General features: G+C 36.3%; 2 protein-coding genes across 2 annotated transcripts; both read left to right on the forward strand.

Annotated features, from left to right (window-relative positions):
* The first annotated feature begins 7,781 nt into the window (after window positions 1-7,781).
* LOC123516334 lies at window positions 7,782-10,233 on the forward strand. Its single transcript, XM_045275611.1, has 5 exons — window positions 7,782-8,743; window positions 8,835-9,003; window positions 9,160-9,266; window positions 9,520-9,611; window positions 9,748-10,233. The coding sequence occupies exons 2-5, from the start codon at window positions 8,935-8,937 to the stop codon at window positions 9,855-9,857; spliced, it is 378 nt and encodes a 125-aa protein (XP_045131546.1). The 5' UTR covers window positions 7,782-8,743; window positions 8,835-8,934; the 3' UTR covers window positions 9,858-10,233.
* Window positions 10,234-11,890: 1,657 nt separating this feature from the next.
* LOC123515841 (O-acyltransferase like protein-like) lies at window positions 11,891-19,734 on the forward strand. The gene is made up of 9 exons (XM_045274727.1): window positions 11,891-12,126; window positions 12,578-12,703; window positions 13,733-13,848; window positions 14,362-14,475; window positions 14,794-14,926; window positions 15,168-15,363; window positions 16,209-16,351; window positions 16,532-16,640; window positions 19,637-19,734. The coding sequence occupies exons 1-9, from the start codon at window positions 11,899-11,901 to the stop codon at window positions 19,732-19,734; spliced, it is 1,263 nt and encodes a 420-aa protein (XP_045130662.1). The 5' UTR covers window positions 11,891-11,898.

Raw genomic sequence — 19,734 nt, forward strand, 5'->3', positions numbered from 1 at the left:
CGAGCACTGCACCAGCACTACCATGATGTCTACCACCTTCCAGAGGGGTGACAAACTCTCTCTCTCTCTCTCTCTCTCTCTCTCTCTCTCTCTCTCTCTCTCTCTCTCTCTCTCTCTCTCTCTCTCTCTCTCTCTCTCTCTCTCTCTCTCTCTCTCTCTCTCTCTCTCTCTCTCTCTCTCTCTCTCTCTCTCTCTCTCTCTCTCTCTCTATATATATATATATATATATATATATATATATATATATATATATATATATATATATATATATATATATATATATATATATATATATATATATATATATATATATATATATATATATATATATATATATATATATATATATATATATATATATATATATATATATATATATATATATATATATATATATATATATATATATATATATATATATATATATATATATATATATATATATATATATATATATATATATATATATATATATATATATATATATATATATATATATATATATATATATATATATATATATATATATATATATATATATATATATATATATATATATATATATATATATATATATATATATATATATATATATATATATATATATATATATATATATATATATATATATATATATATATATATATATATATATATATATATATATATATATATATATATATATATATATATATATATATATATATATATATATATATATATATATATATATATATATATATATATATATATATATATATATATATATATATATATATATATATATATATATATATATATATATATATATATATATATATATATATATATATATATATATATATATATATATATATATATATATATATATATATATATATATATATATATATATATATATATATATATATATATATATATATATATATATATATATATATATATATATATATATATATATATATATATATATATATATATATATATATATATATATATATATATATATATATATATATATATATATATATATATATATATATATATATATATATATATATATATATATATATATATATATATATATATATATATATATATATATATATATATATATATATATATATATATATATATATATATATATATATATATATATATATATATATATATATATATATATATATATATATATATATATATATATATATATATATATATATATATATATATATATATATATATATATATATATATATATATATATATATATATATATATATATATATATATATATATATATATATATATATATATATATATATATATATATATATATATATATATATATATATATATATATATATATATATATATATATATATATATATATATATATATATATATATATATATATATATATATATATATATATATATATATATATATATATATATATATATATATATATATATATATATATATATATATATATATATATATATATATATATATATATATATATATATATATATATATATATATATATATATATATTTTTTTTTTTTTTTTACATTACAAGGGCACTGGCCAAGGGAAAACAAAGTGTTGGAAAAAAAAATCCCGCTGGTTGCCAGGCCCTGTTAAGAGGAAAGTAGGAGAAAGAGAAAACAAAAAATCTAAAAGGAGGGTCCAGTTAACGTAAGAGGTGTCTTGACACTCCTCTTTTGAAAGAGTTTAAGTCATAGGCAGGTGGAAATACAGACACAGGTAGAGAGTTCCAGAGTTTACCAGTGTAGGGAATGAAGGAGTGAAGATACTGGTTAACTCTTGCATTAGGAAGATGGACAGAATAGGGATGAGAAGAAGTAGAGAGTCTTGTGCAGCGAGGCCGCAGGAGGGGGAAGGCATGCAGTTAGCAAGTTCAGAAGAGCAGACAGCATGAAAACAGCGGTAGAAGACAGATAAAGATGCAACATTGCGGCGGTGACTTAAAGAATCAAGACAGTCAGTTAGAGGAGAAGAGTTGATAAGACGAAAAGCTTTAGATTCCACCTTGTTTAGTAAAGCTGTGTGTGGATCCCCCAGACATGAGAGCCATACTCCATACACGGGCGGATAAGGCCCTGTACAGAGCAAGCAGCTGGGAGGGAGAGAAAATGGACGAAGACGCCACAGGACACCTAACTTCTTGGAAGCTGATTTAGCAAGAGTAGAGATGTGAAATTTCCAGTTTAGATTTTTAGTGAAGGATAGACCGAGTGTGTTTAATGTAGAGGAGAGGGAAGTTGAGTGTTATTGAAGAAGAGAGGATAGTTGTCTGGAAGGTTATGTCGAGTAGATGGTTGTATATATATATATATATATATATATATATATATATATATATATATATATATATATATATATATATATATATATATATATATATATATATATATATATATATATATATATATATATATATATATATATATATATATATATATATATATATATATATATATATATATATATATATATATATATATATATATATATATATATATATATATATATATATATATATATATATATATATATATATATATATATATATATATATATATATATATATATATATATATATATATATATATATATATATATATATATATATATGTATATATATATATATATATATATATATATATATATATATATATATATATATATATATATATATATATATATATATATATATATATATATATATATATATATATATATATATATATATATATATATATATATATATATATATATATATATATATATATATATATATATATATATATATATATATATATATATATATATATATATATATATATATATATATATATATATATATATATATATATATATATATATATATATATATATATATATATATATATATATATATATATATATATATATATATATATATATATATATATATATATATATATATATATATATATATATATATATATATATATATATATATATATATATATATATATATATATATATATATATATATATATATATATATATATATATATATATATATATATATATATATATATATATATATATATATATATATATATCATCTATCTATCCATCTATCTATCTATCTATCTATCATTCCATTGGATTAGTAAATTCCAGTAAACCTTTGCGTTAATGGAGAGAGATAATTAGAGAGAGAGAGAGAGAGAGAGAGAGAGAGAGAGAGAGAGAGAGAGAGAGAGAGAGAGAGAGAGAGAGAGAGAGAGGGGCAGGTGAGGGGGGGGGGGCTGCAGTATAAAAACAAACATTCCCTTCATCTCCCGAGTAGGATCGTCAAGACAAAACAAACGTGACCGTGGTGCTGCAATTATATCAAAGTTATGCATAAAATAATAAGGTTCTACTGATGATTTCTTCCCGAGAACATAAAGCAGGTCTGTTCTGCTTCTCTCGTGAACATATCTCTTGGTATATAAAAGAAATGTATGATAAAAGATGATTGACAAACTATTTTACAGTATAGAGATGTTCAGATTCAGTGAGCCTAAGAGTCGCCCGACCAGCAAGTGAACACTCCACATGTTTCCGACCACATTGTTTACGTAGGAGATAAACCCTAAGCCTGTGTTGTCCAAACTGGGGTCCCTATCACTGCGGGTGCGCAAAATACACCATACGGGTACGTGAAAAGACGAGAAACACACACACACACACACACACACACACACACACACACACCGCGTAGTATACTGGTTAGCACGCTCGACTCAAAATCGAGAGGGCCGGGTTCGAGTCCCGGGAAGCGGCGAGGCAAATGGGCAAGCCTCTTAATGTGTGGCCCCTGTTCACCCAGCAGTAAATAGGTACGGGATGTAACTCGAGGGGTTGTGGCCTCGCTTTCCCGGTGTGTGGAGTGTGTTGTGGTCTCAGTCCTACCCGAAGATATCGGTCTGTGAGCTCTAAGCTCGCTCCGTAATGGGGAAGACTGGTTGGGAGACCAGCAAGCGACCGAGGTGAATTATACACACATTATTATTATTACTGTTATTACTATTATTATCATTATTATTATTATTATTATTATTATTATTATTATTATTAATTCTCACACACACACACACACACACACACACACATTATTATTATTATTATTATTATTATTTATTATTATCATTATTATTATCATTATTATTATCATTATTATCATTATTATCATTATTATTATTATTATTATTATTATTATTATTATTATTATTATTATTATTGTCATTATTATTATTTACACACACACACACACACACACACACACACACACACACACACACACACACACACACACACACACACACATTATTATTATTATTATTATTATTATTATTATTATTATTATTATTACACACACACACACACACACACACACACACACACACACACACACACACACACACACACACACACACATTATTATTATTATTATTATTATTATTATTATTATTATTATTATTATTATTATATTATTATTACACACACATTATTATTATTATTATTATTATTATTATTATTATTATTATTATTATTATTATTATTATTACATTACACACACACACACACACACACACACACACACACACACACACACACACACACACATTATTATTATTATTATTATTATTATTATTATTATTATTATTATTATTATTATTATTATTATTATTATTATTATTATTACTGCACACACACACACACACACACACACACACACACACACACACACACACACACACACACACACACACACACACACACACAGCAGAAACTTCCCATGTTCTATGAGGTAAAAAGGGGAATTGTGTAGTTTCAAAGATTCTAACAATGGAGAACCTTCACCATTTCTTTTTATTCACCATTTCATTTTATTCCTTCGCCTATTTTCTTCCCTATCACCATCACCCACTTAATTCATTAAGATACGTAGAGTGCATGGTACAGGTGACTTATGCAGCTGAGATTATGTATCCGAAAGATAAACACCACGGTCTACTAAAAGTATCGCCTCAGTGTTGCCATGGCCAGAATGTTGACGCGACTGCTGTTGCTGCTTTTCTTGCTGTGTGGGATAGGGCGAGGCACAGAGTCCTCGCTGAATATAGGTGAGACACTGGTCATTGCTGTGTATAATGTGTAGGTTCCCAAATACACCATCTGACCTTTGGTGATGACCAGTAAGCCTGGGGCAGCAAGGCTCGAGAGGAGGCGTGTGTGTGTGTGTGTGTGTGTGTGTGTGTGTGTGTGTGTGTGTGTGTGTGTGTGTGTGTGTGTGTATAGTAGTAGTAGTAGTAGTAGTAGTAGTAGTACTAGTAGTAATAGTGATAGAAGTAGTAGTGAAAGTAGTAATAGTGGCAGTAGTAATAGTAGTAGTAGTAGTAGTAGTAGTAGTAGTAGTAGTAGTAGTAGTAGTAGTAGTAGTAATAGTAGTAGTAGTAAAAGCTGATTTTCCCTGGAATGATTATTGCTTCCGTGTCAGAGACCCATCTCTTTGTGCTGAACGCATAACAGAGGTGTTAGTATCTGGCATGGAGGCGTTCATTCCTCATTCTTTTTCTCAACCTAAACCTTCTAAACCTTGGTTTAACTCAGCCTGTTCTCGTACTATACATGATAGAGTGGTTGCCCACAAAAGGTACTTGAGCCTTCCATCTCCTGAATCTCATGCACTTTATATCTCTGCCCGGAATCATGCCAAGTCTGTTCTTCAACTTGCCAAACACTCTTTCGTAAATAGGAAATGTCAAAATCTTTCAAACTCAAACTCTCCTCGTGACTTCTGGCATCTAGCCAAAAACATCTCAAATAACTTCACTTCTTCATCTTTCCTCCTTTATTTCATCCTGATGGCACCACTGCCATCTCTTCTGTCTCTAAAGCTGAACTCTTTTCTCAAACCTTTGCTCACAACTCCACCTTGGACGATTCTGGGCTTGTCCTCCTCTCCTCCTCCCTCTGACTATTTCATGTCTACAATCAAAATTCTTCGTAATGATGTTTTCCATGCCCTTGCTGGCCTAAACCCTCGGAAGGCTTATGGACCTGATGGGGTCCCTCCTATTGTTCTCAAAAACTGTGCTTCTGTGCTTGCACCTTGCCTGGCCAAACTCTTCCAACTTTGTCTATCGACTTCTACCTTTCCTTCCTGCTGGAAGTTCGCCTACATTCAGCCTGTTCCTAAAAGGGTGACCGTTCTAACCCCTCAAACTACCGTCCTATAGCTTTAATCTCTTGCTTGTCTAAAGTTTTTGAATCTATCCTGAATAGGAAGATTCTCAAACATCTGTCACTTCACAATCTTCTGTCTGATCGCCAGTATGGCTTCCGTCAAGGTCGCTCTACTGGTGATCTTCTGGCTTTCCTTACTGAGTCTTGGTCATCCTCTTTTAGAGATTTCGGTGAAACTTTTGCTGTTGCGTTAGACATATCAAAAGCTTTTGATAGAGTCTGGCATAAAGCTTTGATTTCAAAACTGCCCTCCTACGGCTTCTATCCTTCTCTCTGCAACTTTATCTCAAGTTTCCTTTCCGACCGCTCTATTGCTGCTGTGGTAGACGGCTACTGTTCTTCTCCTAAACCTATTAATAGTGGTGTTCCTCAGGGTTCTGTCCTGTCACCCACTCTCTTTCTATTATTCATTAATGACCTTCTTAACCAAACTTCTTGCCCTATCCACTCCTACGCTGATGATACCACCCTACATCTTTCCACGTTCTTTCAGAGACGTCCAACCCTTCAGGAAATCAACAGATCACGCGGGGACGCCACGGAACGCCTGACTTCCGATCTTTCTAAGATTTCCGATTGGGGCAGAGAAAATCTAGTAGTTTTCAATGCCTCAAAACTCAATTCCTCCATCTATCAACTCGACACAACCTTCCAGACAACTATCCCCTCTTCTTCAATGACACTCAACTGTCTCCCTCTTCCACAATGAATATCCTCGGTCTGTCCTTTGCTCATAATCTTAACTGGAAACTTCACATCTCATCTCTTGCTAAAACAGCTTCTATGAAATTAGGTGTTCTGAGGCGTCTCCGACAGTTTTTCTCGCCCTCCAACTGCTTACTCTGTATAAGGGCCTTATCCGTCCCTGTATGGAGTACTCTTCGCATGTTTGGGGGTTCCAGTCACACAGCTTTGCTTGATAGGGTGGAATCGAAAGCTCTTCGTCTCATCAACTCCCTCCTCTGACTAACTGTCTTCAGTCTCTTTCTCACCGCCGAAATGTTGCATCCCTTTTTATATTTTATCGCTATTTTCATGGTAACTGTTCTACTGATCTTGCTAACTACATGCCTGCCCTCCTCCTGCGGCCACGCTGCACAAGGCTTTCTTCTTCCTCTCATCCCTATTCTGTCCAACTCTCTAATGCAAGAGTTAACCAGTACGCTCAATCATTCATCCCTTTCACTGGTAAACTCTGGAACTCCCTCCCTGCATCTGTATTTCCGAATTCCTACAACTTGTCTTCTTTTAAGAGGCAGGTATCGAGGCATTTGCTCCCCTAATTCTGGCTGACGGTTTTGGCACTTCTTTAAGTCTTTGGTGAGCCAGCGCTCAAGTGGGCCTTTTTCTAACTTCCTTTTTTTTGCCCTTGGCTGGCCCTCTTCCCTACGTAAAAAAAAAAAAAAAAAAGTAGTAGTAGTAATAGTAGTATTATAATAGTAGTAGTAGTAGTAGTAGTAGTAGTTGTTGTTGTTGTTGTTGTTGTTGTAGTAGTAGTAGTATATTCATGAGTTACTTGCTCTCTGGTGATAACACAATGGCATATATTTTTTTTTCTCTCCGAGTCATTTTGAAGATAACATAAGGACCTGTTATCGCTCTGTCAACGTTCACTTTGATAGTGACGAAAATAGATTATTCACATTAATTAGATGACTATTGTACATTGACATGGAGGTCAGGAGCCTCCTAAGTCACGGTCTCTTACATTATCATATTAGCTGATCAATGCTTATGATCTCTCTCTCTCTCTCTCTCTCTCTCTCTCTCTCTCTCTCAGCTTTGGAACACATACAGCAGACAGCGGCACAGAACGCATGGCACTACCTTCCTGTGGCCGTGTCTCCAACCAGTCAGTCCAGTCCTTGTGGCCGGGCCCTCAGCGCCATTGTCAAGGATCTGCAGCACAACTTCACGTGGCCAGCCTTCATTGAGTTATGAGAGCTACGTCTGTAGTAGTGTTGCCTTTAGGTTTTAATGGCTAAAAACTTTACCATAGGTTCACAACGTATAGATTACCATGATCATAACGTATAGTTTAACCTACTTTCCCTTTCCACTCTTTCTTTCCCTTTTTCATCGTGTTTGTCGGGCACACGTGGCTCGGTGATGGAGAGGATGCCCTTGAAATTTGTTGTGAGTTCTGGATGAGAATCGACCCTATAGGCGTCCCTCTCGCCACACTCTGATAAAACACATCACTCTATCCAATGGACCACGAAAACCTTATTTCTCTTAAATAAATCAGTAAATTACATTTTATAATTATATATATTCATGCAGTGGTGGACTCATGGGGCAAGAATACTGACGGGGTCCTTTCTGGCAATAAATATAACGGCCTCTACGATGAGTGCGTAACTTCAGCTTCTCCGGACAACACCATCAAGGGAAAATATTGCAAGATTCATCCTTCCACAATTAGAGATTTGTAAGTAAATGCACAGTCGTTTGTGTTGCGTTATGCATGTATTGTCTGTTTTTCATGGTACTTCGTTACTACACCTTCCATTGTTCCATAGGAGGAACGCGGAGGCGACGGTTGCCAGTCAGTGGTTTCATTGGAACATGCCCGAGGGAAATTACTTTTCCTTGGGGAGGGAATAGGCACAGAAACCACGGATGACCATTTTTCCTGAAATGGAATACGGAACCTGCATGCCAAATGTGTGGACTAAAGAGGAGCTTCAGGTAAGTGACGAAGCAGTATCGCGAATCCCACGCCTTGCCCGGCTTCTAAACCACTTATTTTGTTGTTACTTATTTAGTTGCTTGTTCATTCTATATTGAGACAAGCGGTGTGTGTTTGGGGGCCATCATCTCAGTCTCCCCACGTTGTCTCTACAGGACAGGCTCGCCCAGTACCTAGTTCCCACTGGAATATATCCTGCAGTCATCTTTTGTGAGGAGCAGGACACTGAGGTTCAGTTTACAGATGGTGATATAGGATTCATGTGAGTCTTATCCCTCTCTTTGACATTTCATTGTCCATTTGCTCTTACACACGCACATGATGTAGTATTCCAATGAAATATTAGTGGTGATAGTCATGGTGAAATGAGTTGTGTCTGTTTTGCCCATAAACTGCTGAAACCATTCCACCTTTTCTCTCCCTTGCCCACCTGTCTGTCTGCCTGTCTCTCTTGTGTTTGTGTTTTTTGTGCATGTTTCCTTCCTGCTGGTGCATTCCTGGAGTGGGCAACACAGGTCCTTTGCCACTTTCCTGCTGGTGCTCATTGTTTGTGCTTCCCTCGTGGACATCTACCTGCAGTTCAGCGGCAGCGACCATGTGACCAAAGGTACTGTACATCCTGTTATCCAGCACTGCCACCCCGCACAAGGCAGAGGAGGCTTACCCTATCAGGTGTAGGTGAAATACTCCAGTGAATTGTAATGCTGCTGTCTGCAGATACTAATAGCACCTGTCTTTCACAGGTGCTCTCCGCTATCTACTGGTATTTTCAGCTTACACCAACCTGAGTAAGATGCTCCCAAGTGAACCCCGAGGCCAGTCCAGGGAATATTACCTGCCTACATGCTTTTAGGTGATGTACAGACACAGAGAGGTGTAAATGTATGTACCACAGTATATGTGCAGGAATGACTTGTACATGGTGACTCAAAAGTCTAGATAATTATTGTTTCCTTTTCCTACTCCTTCTCTCACCAAAATGTCTTGTGTAATGAGAAGAGATGGGACTGTCAATTTTTTAATTAATCAAAGACATTTTTTTCATCTCTCATGCTTTCAGGATGTTTAGTATGTGTACATATATGTGATATTATCCAGACTGGCTTTCTAACCAATCTTTTGAGATTTACGCAGTTACTGTATATATAGAGTAGTGTGTGTGTGAGTGTGTGTGTGTGTGTTTCACTGTTTGATCTGCTGCAGTCTCTGACGAGACAGCCAGACGTTACCCTACGGAACGAGCTCAGAGCTCATTATTTCCGATATTCGGATAGTAGACCAGGTACACACCACACACCGGGACAACAAGATCACAACTCCTCGATTTACATTCCGTACCTACTCACTGCTAGGTGAACAGGGGCTACATGTGAAAGGAGACACACCCAAATATCTCCACCCGGCCAGGGAATCGAACCCCGGTCCTCTGGCTTGTGAAGCCAGCACTCTAACTACTGAGCTACCGGGTGTGTGTGTGTAGACTACTATTTCCTGCTTAGTTGAAGAATGGATTGTTAGATTATGAGAAAGAATGGGACAGAAAATAACTAAAATATGGAAAGAAGCACTGTATTGCTAGTGATAGTTATTGTACTGTAGATTCTGTCATAGCAATCCCCCCCCATGAAAGTGCTTGGGAACTGTAAGTACTGGCCAGTGTGTGAAATGTTTAACTGTTGAGGCTTTACAACTGCCTTTTAAAAGTTATTGATAATCCTTAATGTAAATTTTCAGCACTTATGCTATTCATCATACCGTCTTATTATTTTGTGCCATAAATTCAAGTACAATTCTTTTGACCTGATAAAGTTATCCTGTGTGTCACTAGGCGTATCACTGCAGTGGTGAGATAGTCAAGGATTGTCTCACCTGATTAGTACCACCAAAAATAATATCAGTATTGTAGAAAAGCAGTACAAGGTTAGCTTTGATCATCAGGTTATCATATGTTAGTAGAGTATCCATTAACTGCTCTACTCTTGAGTATGTGAAAGATACCCCATCGTTAGTTTTGCCTGTGTTGTTGAGCTAATGAATGATAACTCATATAAAGGAAGTGTGTAATTTTGTATTTCAAATATTTAACACCTACATCTAATTCAAGATATTCCCTATAGTACAATGGAAACGAAACCATTTCTTTCTTTATTAGACGAAAATATGTACCGACTTTCTTTTCTTTGTGTAATGTGTGTTCTTTTGTCAATAAACTAACTGACTAACCAACCAGTGTTTCAGCTGCTTCTGTGTCATTAATTTTCCCCATTGGTCCTGCCTTTGCAGAACATTTTCCATGACGTGGGTGATATGGTGTCATCAGGTTACCATTCCTTTTCCAATTACAGCAAATATAATAGAAATATGGCAGGTAAGAACCATTGGCATGTTTTTATGACTTTTTATTTTTTGAAAATTGTTGATATGGTCTTTCAGTTTCACTTCCAAGCTTTTAGATATTGTCCCATCTGTATTCTGTTTCATGTGAGATATAGAAATGTGAATTATATTACATTGCATCACAGTACCTGCACATATTTATTGTTGTTTATTGTCAAGCAAAGGCTGAAGCAAAGATTAAAGTAGCTAACTTGAAGCTGTGATGTAGTCATTATAAAAATTTTAGCGGTATATTGAAAGACAATAGCAGCTATTTCAAATGTGCAGAAGGTTATTTTTGTTGTACAAATTTTATTGCACTAAATATATAATGATGTATTATTCATTAATTGAAACAAGTTCCTCATTACTCACTAACAAAATTATATTATTTATTTGTCTTGTGATTGATAAAAACATGTTAAAATAATTTTGAGACTTCTTGTGAGCAAAATACAGTATACCTCAGTTAATATAAATGATATAGCAGAGAGTTTAATGTACTTATATCCTAACTAATGCTGCTACTACAAATAATAATAATTATGATAATAATAATGATGATGATAATGATATTATATTATCCACAGTTCTTTGAGAATATCATGGCCCAGACTATCCTCAATGGATTTCCCAGCATGGACACTTTATTTTTCCTGAGTGGCTTCTTACTGTCTTACAATGTCCTCAAGCAAACCAAAAGAACCAAATCCTTTAATTTCAGCTTTCTTTATAAATTTGATATTGTGGCAGCATCCTCATTGAAAGGAAAAAAACACACTACTTGAAATTATAGTGTACATCCAATCAGCCACACAGATATGCTCTAAGTAGTGTTCCTGCTGAGAGGAGAGAGAGAGAGAGAGAGAGAGAGAGAGAGAGAGAGAGAGAGAGAGAGACAGTTTGAATATTGAACATTTATTAATAATGAACAGTTACAATGTGGATATATATATAGTATATATAGTATATATATATATATATATATATATATATATATATATATATATATATATATATATATATATATATATATAAGAGAGAGAAAGAGGAAAATTGCTATGGTGTTCTTGTTTTGATACTATGACTTAAGGTAAAAAGAATGAATTACAGAATTAACACAAACACAATATTCGTTCTTGCTTCTTCCTCCTCCTCAGCATTGTTCCAGCTATTGGTCTCATGTGTGGATTCCAGGCTACTGTGATGCACTTCTTTGTATCTGGCCCATGGTCATATATATGGAATATGTATTGGCAACCCATGTGTGCCAAAAACTGGTGGAAGGATGTCACCTTTATCAATAATTTCAATGGTGGATCAGTAAGTCACTCGTGAGACCATTAAGAAGTGTGTGTGTGTGTGTGTGTGTGTGTGTGTGTGTGTGTGTGTGTGTGTGTGTGTGTGTGTGTGTGTGTGTGTGTGTGTGTGTGTGTGTGTGTGTAATTCACCTCGGTCGCCTGTTGGTCACCCAGCCAGTCTTCCTCATTACAGAGCGAGCTCAAAGCTCATAGACCGATCTTCGGGTAGGACTGAGACCACACCACACTCCACACACCGGGAAAGTGAGGCCACAACCCCTCGAGTTACATCTCGTACCTATTTACTGCTAGGTGAACAGGGGCCACACATTAAGAGGCTTGCCCATTTGCCTCGCCGCTTACCGGGACTCGAACCCATGTGTGTGTGTGTGTGTGTGTGTGTGTGTGTGTGTGTGTGTGTGTGTGTGTGTGTGTGTGTGTGTGTGTGTGTGTATTTACCTATTTGTGTATTACAGGGCCCAAGCTAAGCTCTCTGTGTCCTGTCTCCTTGTCCACTCCTGTCATATCTCTGTGTGTGTGTGTGTGTGTGTGTGATAGGATTAGTATAAAATTTGAATGCATGCTTGTTTGGTAATTATATGTTAATTAAGCTGTAGTTTGATGCAGCCATTGTATAAACAGTCTTGAATGAGATGAATGAATGGAGAGATAGGTAGCAATTACAGTTTGAAAATTATAGTTACTTACTCTGCAATTTATTTGTAAATTGTATTTTCTAAAACAAATCATTGTAAACGGCTTATGGACTTACAAGAAAGGCAGGAGAAGATGGGAATGGAAGGAGAGATGGTGGAGTAATACATGTCACAATTATAATATGTCAGGCCTTCAACATCCCAATAATAAAGAAGGCAACATATAAAGAAAGAAATTATAAATGTAGCCTTAGTTTTTTTTTTTTTTTTTTTTTTTTTTTCTTGTCTGTAATGTATTGATATTTGTGACAGGTGCAAATAGATAGAATTCTTATATTTCAAGATCCCTGCTTTATTAATATTCACTAACAGCAATATTTTTTTTCACTTCCTAGTGCCTAGGACAAACTTGGTACATTGCAGCTGACATGCAAATGTACTTGGTGGCGCCTCTTGTCATTCTTCCCATTTATTACTACAGTGCCGTTGGTCAGTATGTGACTGTGTTAGAGTACAAACTAGTGTGTACAGCCAATAGATATTTATCAGTTATAGTTCTAGTAAAAGTAAGCTTAGGATGAGACATTATGGAGATATGATAAAGTAAAGCTCTTATCTATTTCCATTGGCTCTTGTCTTCTTCTAAGTGACAAGTTTGCTGTTGAGAAGCCATACCCCACAACATGTTTTTTTTTTTTTTTTTTTTCCTAAGTTTTTGTAATAGAATTTTTAAACAAAACCCCACAAGAAGTCATGTATGGGAAGATTTTGATATATGGAACAATATTGATTATTTACTCTTATATATCATTAAACAGCTATATTTGAATCTGTTAATTAAGTTGTAGTCGGAGGTTTTTCTGCTATTTTTTTTTCTAAACTTTCATTTTGACTGTTTGTACATACTGTGTTGACTTAAACCAATGGCATTTGTTTGACTGCATAATGCAAATACAAATATGAATAGTACAATATCATATAGTTTCAATGCATAAGTCAATGATGCAATACTGCCACCCTGCAGGCAAGGCTTGACTCCTGCTCCTGACGGCTGCATCCACCATCATCCCTGCCATCATTTATGTCAAAGACCTTCCTCCAACCCTATTATCAGCCTCTTGGGAGTGAGTACACCAGTGTGCTGCATTAAAAATATGGATACGTTCAGTGCATAATGTAAAAATACAAAACGTTCTTGTACATTGTATGCTTTGGTCTCTCTCTCTCTCTCTCTCTCTCTCTCTCTCTCTCTCTCTCTCTCTCTCTCTCTCTCTCTCTCTCTCTCTCTCTCTCTCTCTCTCTCTCTCTCTCTCTCTCTCTCTCTCTTATAATGAGAGAATATAAATTTTGCTATACTATATTATTAAACGTCTATAGCCTTATATTTTCAGATCATCTATTTGGTAGCATATCATAAGACTTGAGGATTTTATATCATGCTCGGTTTCTTTTTCAGTCAAACTCTCAACGATATATACTTTGACCTAGTGTACTATCCCTCTTGGACCCGTGCAAGCCCTTGGTTGGTTGGGATTTGGGTGGGGTACATTTTCTTCAGGCAAGGCAACATAAAATACAAGATGAGTGCTGTAAGTGAATGTGTATGGTGGTAATGGCTTGGAAAGATGGCTTGGATGAAGGTCTTGTGATCTGGGGGCAGGATAGAGTGGCTGTAAAATGGAGAAACAAGGGTATCTTGTGAGGTTAATATTACTTGCCTCTTTCCCTGTGGAAGAACTGAATCACACTGTATACTAAAGAGAGTATTGCTTCTTGTGCCTCTCTATTGATGTGAAGAAGATAATACCTTGGCCTTACTCTCTCCCTCAGCTGGTAGTGACACTGGGATGGACACTTGCTGCCATCACAGGCCTCCTGGTGGTGTTTGGCATCTACAGCTACAACCACTTCATATCACCATCACCTCATGAAGTGATGTCACACTTGACGTATGGTGGCTTGCACCGGCTGGCCTGGGGCGCTGTACTAGGCTGGGTGGTGTTTGCATGCCACAATGGTTATGGAGGTATGTTATGAGCAAGTGGTTGGAGTGTCTTTGAGACACACACACACACACACACACACACACACACACACACACACACACACACACACACACACACACACACACACACACACACACACACATGTTAAAAAATTTAGTTTCCCGCAAAGATGTGTTGAGACTTGGAACAGTTTGAGTGAGGAAGTGGTATCAGCAAAGAGTGTACATAGTTTTAAAGAAAAATTGGATAAGTGTAGATATGGAGACGGGACCACACGAGCATAAAGCCCAGGCCCTGTAAAACTACAACTAGGTAAATACACACACACACACACACTGTCATTCTTCCCAAATGGGCAAGCCTTAATGTGTGGCCCCTGTTCACCTAGCAGTAAATAAGTATGGGATGTAACTTGAGGGGTTGTGGCCTTGCTTTCCCGGTGTGTGTTGTGTGTTGATATGGTCTCAGTCTTATCCGAAGATCGGTCTATGAGCTCTGAGCTCGCTCCGTAATGGGGAAGACTGGCTGGGTGACCAGCAGGCGACCCAGGTGAATTACACAAACACACACACACACACACACACACACACACACACACACACACACACACACACACACACACACACACACACACACACACACACACACATGTATACATGTAGAAGCTAGGTGAATGAAGAAATTACCTATTCTGTAAAGTGGCACAATAATGAGGTGACAGTGTGAGAGGAAGAAAAATACTGGTGTGTATGATATGTATGAACATGTGCTGTTAGCATTTCTCTTGCAGTGGTCACATTCTTTTAGAAATTTATGTGAATATACTTCACCAAAGCCAAGACCAAGTTATGGAATGAACCCTCAGGTGTGGTGAATGGATTCCTGTCTCATCCGGTGTGGCAGCCAGTCAGCCGCCTCACATATGCTACCTACCTAGTAGCTTTCCTTATGCAGTACTTGCTGTTCTACAACTCTCGAGATGTGTACTACTTCACCCACATCAACACGGTAATGCAGTGTTACAAACTGAATGCCACATGTGTACATTATCCAGAGTTCACTATGGCCTGCGAGTTGTACTGTGAATACACTCCTAGTCTCTTACCATTAATAATGACATACGTTACAGTACTACTCCTACGTTACAGTACTGTCTTGCTGCTCACTTCACATACTGTATATGCACAGATCTTCTCAACGGTGGGTGCTGTGGTCATTGCTATTGGTGCTGCTGTGTTGCTGTCCCTCATGGCTGAGTCCCCTATTGTTGGCTTAGAGAAACTATTGCTCAGACCAAGTAAGAATGTTTTGTATTTATTAACCTAGTTTTGACATACAGGAGAGGAACTAAGCTTGTATATAATGTCTCATCTTAACTTTTATCCAAGTTTTCCTTAAAGTCAGTATATTTCTAGCACACACCACCTCTCCCTCCAATCCATTACATGCCTCAATACTTCTATGAGGGAAGCTAACTTCTTATATCCCTTCTGCAGATGATTGTTTTTTCTTCTTTTTTTTTAATGTAAGGAAAAAAACACACTCACATTGATGAGGATATGATCCTTTTGGATCATATCCTCATCAATGTGTGTGTGTGTGAGTATATTTACCTATTTGTGTATTACAGGGCCTGGAGCTAAGCTGTCTCCTTGTCCACTCCTGTCATCTCTCTTTCATCTGATTGACACACACTGCATCAATGACATCACTGCTCAGTTTATTCCACTTATCAATACTACGATGCAGGAAACTGTATTTTCTCACGTCATTTAGACAGATGTCTTTTATTAGTTTTTTTCCATGTCCTCGGAGATGATTACATCATGTCTCCTCTTGTTCTTCTCTCTTCTAATGTGGTCAGCCCCAGTTTCCTCAGTCTTTCCTCATAGTCTAACTCCTTGAGTCCTGGTACCTGGTGTGTGTGTATTTACCTAATTGTATTTACCTAATTGTAACATACGGGAAAGGAGCTATGCTCGTACTGTCCCGTCTCCATATCTACTAATGTCCAGCTTTTTCTTAAAATCATGAATATTCCTTGCGTTGACCACTTCCACGTCTAAACTATTCCATGCTTCCACCCTTCTATGAGGGAAGCTATATTTTTTCACATCTCTCCTATAAGTGGCCATTTTAGTTTTTCCCATGCCCTCTCGACATTCTTTCATTCCACATACACAGATCTTCCCTATCCATTTTTCCATGCCAATCATCACTCTGTATATTGCTATCAGGTCTCCCCTTTCTCTTCTGTTTTCCAGGGTCGGAAGTTGCATTCTGTTCAGTCTGTCTTCATAAGTCAAATCTCTTAAGTCAGGCACCATTTTTGTTGCAGCCCTCTGTACTTTCTCTAGTTTCCTTATGTGTTTCTTTAAGTTCGAGCCCACTGTATTGTTGCATATTCAAGCCTTGGTCTTATCATTGCAGTAATTATTTTCTTCATCATTTCTTCATCTAAATATACGAACGCCACTCTTATGTTCCTCAATAAGTTCAATACTTCTCCAATTATTTTGTTTATATGTCTCTCTGGCGATAGGTCATTGGTAATTGTCACCCCAAGGTCTTTTTCTTCATGACTGGTTTTATGTCTTCATTTCCTATCTTGTACATACTCCTGATTCTTCTTTCACTCTTGCCAAACTCTAATTTCTTGCATTTTGTCGTGTTGAACTCCATTTGCCATGTACAGCTCCATTTCCATATTCTGTCCAAGTCTTCCTGGAGTAGTTCGCAATCTTTGTCACATCTCACTTTTCTTAACAATTTTGCATCGTCTGCAAATAGGCTCACATAACTGGACACCCCATCCACCATGTCATTTATGTAGACCGCAAACATTACTGGTGCCAACACTGATCCCTGTGGAACTCCACTCTCCACCAAGCCCCATTCTGATGGTCTGTCCTTAATTATTGTTCTCATTTCTCTTCCTACCAAAAGTCTTCCATCCATTTTAGTAAACTGCCATGCACTCCTCCTACCATTTCAAGTTTCCAGATCAGTCTCCGGTGTGGTACCTTATCAAAGGCCTTTTTTAAATCCAGATATATTCCATCAGCCCAACCATCTCTTTCCTGTATTACATCTATCACCCTCGAATAGTAACATATCAGGTTTGTTGTGCATGAACGCCCTTTTCTAAAACCAAATTGACACTCACAAAGTATGTCATTTTTCTCCAAGAAGTCTGTCCATCTATTCTTCACCACCCTCTCACACATCTTAGCTACCACACTTGTAAGTGACACTGGTCTATAGTTCAATGGGTCTCTCTTGTGTGTGTGTGTGTGTGTGTGTGTGTGTGTGTGTGTGTGTATATTTACCTAGTTGTATTGTATAGGGTTCAAGCAGGGCTCATAGTGTCCTGATTCCATATCTCCATTTATCTAATTTTCTCTTAAGCTATGCACATGTGCTGTAACAACTTCATCACTCAATGCATTCCATTTTTCCACTGTTCTATGTGGAAAACTGTATTTTTCAATATCTCTCATGCACTGCCTCATCCTGATCGTCTTTGCATGTCCTCTTGTCCTTCCAGCTTCATTTGCCACCAGCACCAAGTCTTGCTTCTCTATCTTTTCAACGACATTAACTATTTTATACATTGTTATTAGGTCCCTCTTTCTCTTTGTGTGTGTGTGTGTGTGTGTGTGTGTGTGTGTGTGTGTGTGTGTGTGTGTGTGTGTGTGTGTGTGTGTGTGTGTGTGTGTGTGTGTGTGTGTGTGTTATTCGCCACAGTCGTCTGCTGGTCACCCAGCCAGCCTTTCCCGTACGGAAAGAGCTCAGAGCTCGTAGTGACCGATCTTCGGGTAGAACTGAGACCACATCACACTCCACACACCGGGAAAGCAAGGCCACAACCCCTCGAGTTACATGCCCTACCTATTTACTGCTAGTTGAACAGGGGCTACACATTAAGAGGCTTGCCCATTTGCCTCGCCACTTCCCGGGACTCGAACCTGGGCCCTCTCGATTGTGAGTCAAGCATGGTAACCACTACACTACGTGGTGTGTGTGTGTGTGTGTGTGTGTGTGTGTGTGTGTGTGTGTGTGTGTGTGTGTGTGTGTGTGTGTGTGTGTGTGTGTGTGTGTTTGCATTTTTACAGGATTGCACCCCTCTCTCTCTCTCTCTCTCTCTCTCTCTCTCTCTCTCTCTCTCTCTCTCTCTCTCTCTCTCTCTCTCTCTCTCTCTCTCTCTCTCTCTCTCTCTCTCTCTCTCTCTCTCTCTCTCTCTCTCTCTTTTTCCATCCACAGATCATAGCTCATCCCCAAGGAAATTTGCAGTACCTACCAATGGTGTCTCCAACCCTGTATTCATGACAGAGAACAGTATAACAGCAGAGAAGAGTCTTGAAGCCTCTGAAACAGTGACATCATTATAG

Source organism: Portunus trituberculatus, chromosome 40 (assembly GCF_017591435.1).
Source record: "Portunus trituberculatus isolate SZX2019 chromosome 40, ASM1759143v1, whole genome shotgun sequence".
Taxonomy (NCBI): domain Eukaryota; kingdom Metazoa; phylum Arthropoda; class Malacostraca; order Decapoda; family Portunidae; genus Portunus; species Portunus trituberculatus.

Excerpts from the sequence above, each read along its gene's own strand:
- LOC123516334 (XM_045275611.1), top strand. The coding sequence starts at position 8,935 with ATGACCATTTTTCCTGAAATGGAATACGGAACCTGCATGCCAAATGTG. Across the intron at positions 9,267-9,519 it reads GATGGTGATATAGGATTCAT|GTCCTTTGCCACTTTCCTGC; the intron begins GTGAGTCTTATC and ends TGGGCAACACAG. Across the intron at positions 9,612-9,747 it reads CAGCGACCATGTGACCAAAG|GTGCTCTCCGCTATCTACTG; the intron begins GTACTGTACATC and ends TGTCTTTCACAG.
- LOC123515841 (XM_045274727.1), top strand. The coding sequence starts at position 11,899 with ATGCTGCTACTACAAATAATAATAATTATGATAATAATAATGATGATG. Across the intron at positions 13,849-14,361 it reads CAGTATGTGACTGTGTTAGA|GCAAGGCTTGACTCCTGCTC; the intron begins GTACAAACTAGT and ends GCCACCCTGCAG. Across the intron at positions 16,352-16,531 it reads ACTTCACCCACATCAACACG|ATCTTCTCAACGGTGGGTGC; the intron begins GTAATGCAGTGT and ends GTATATGCACAG.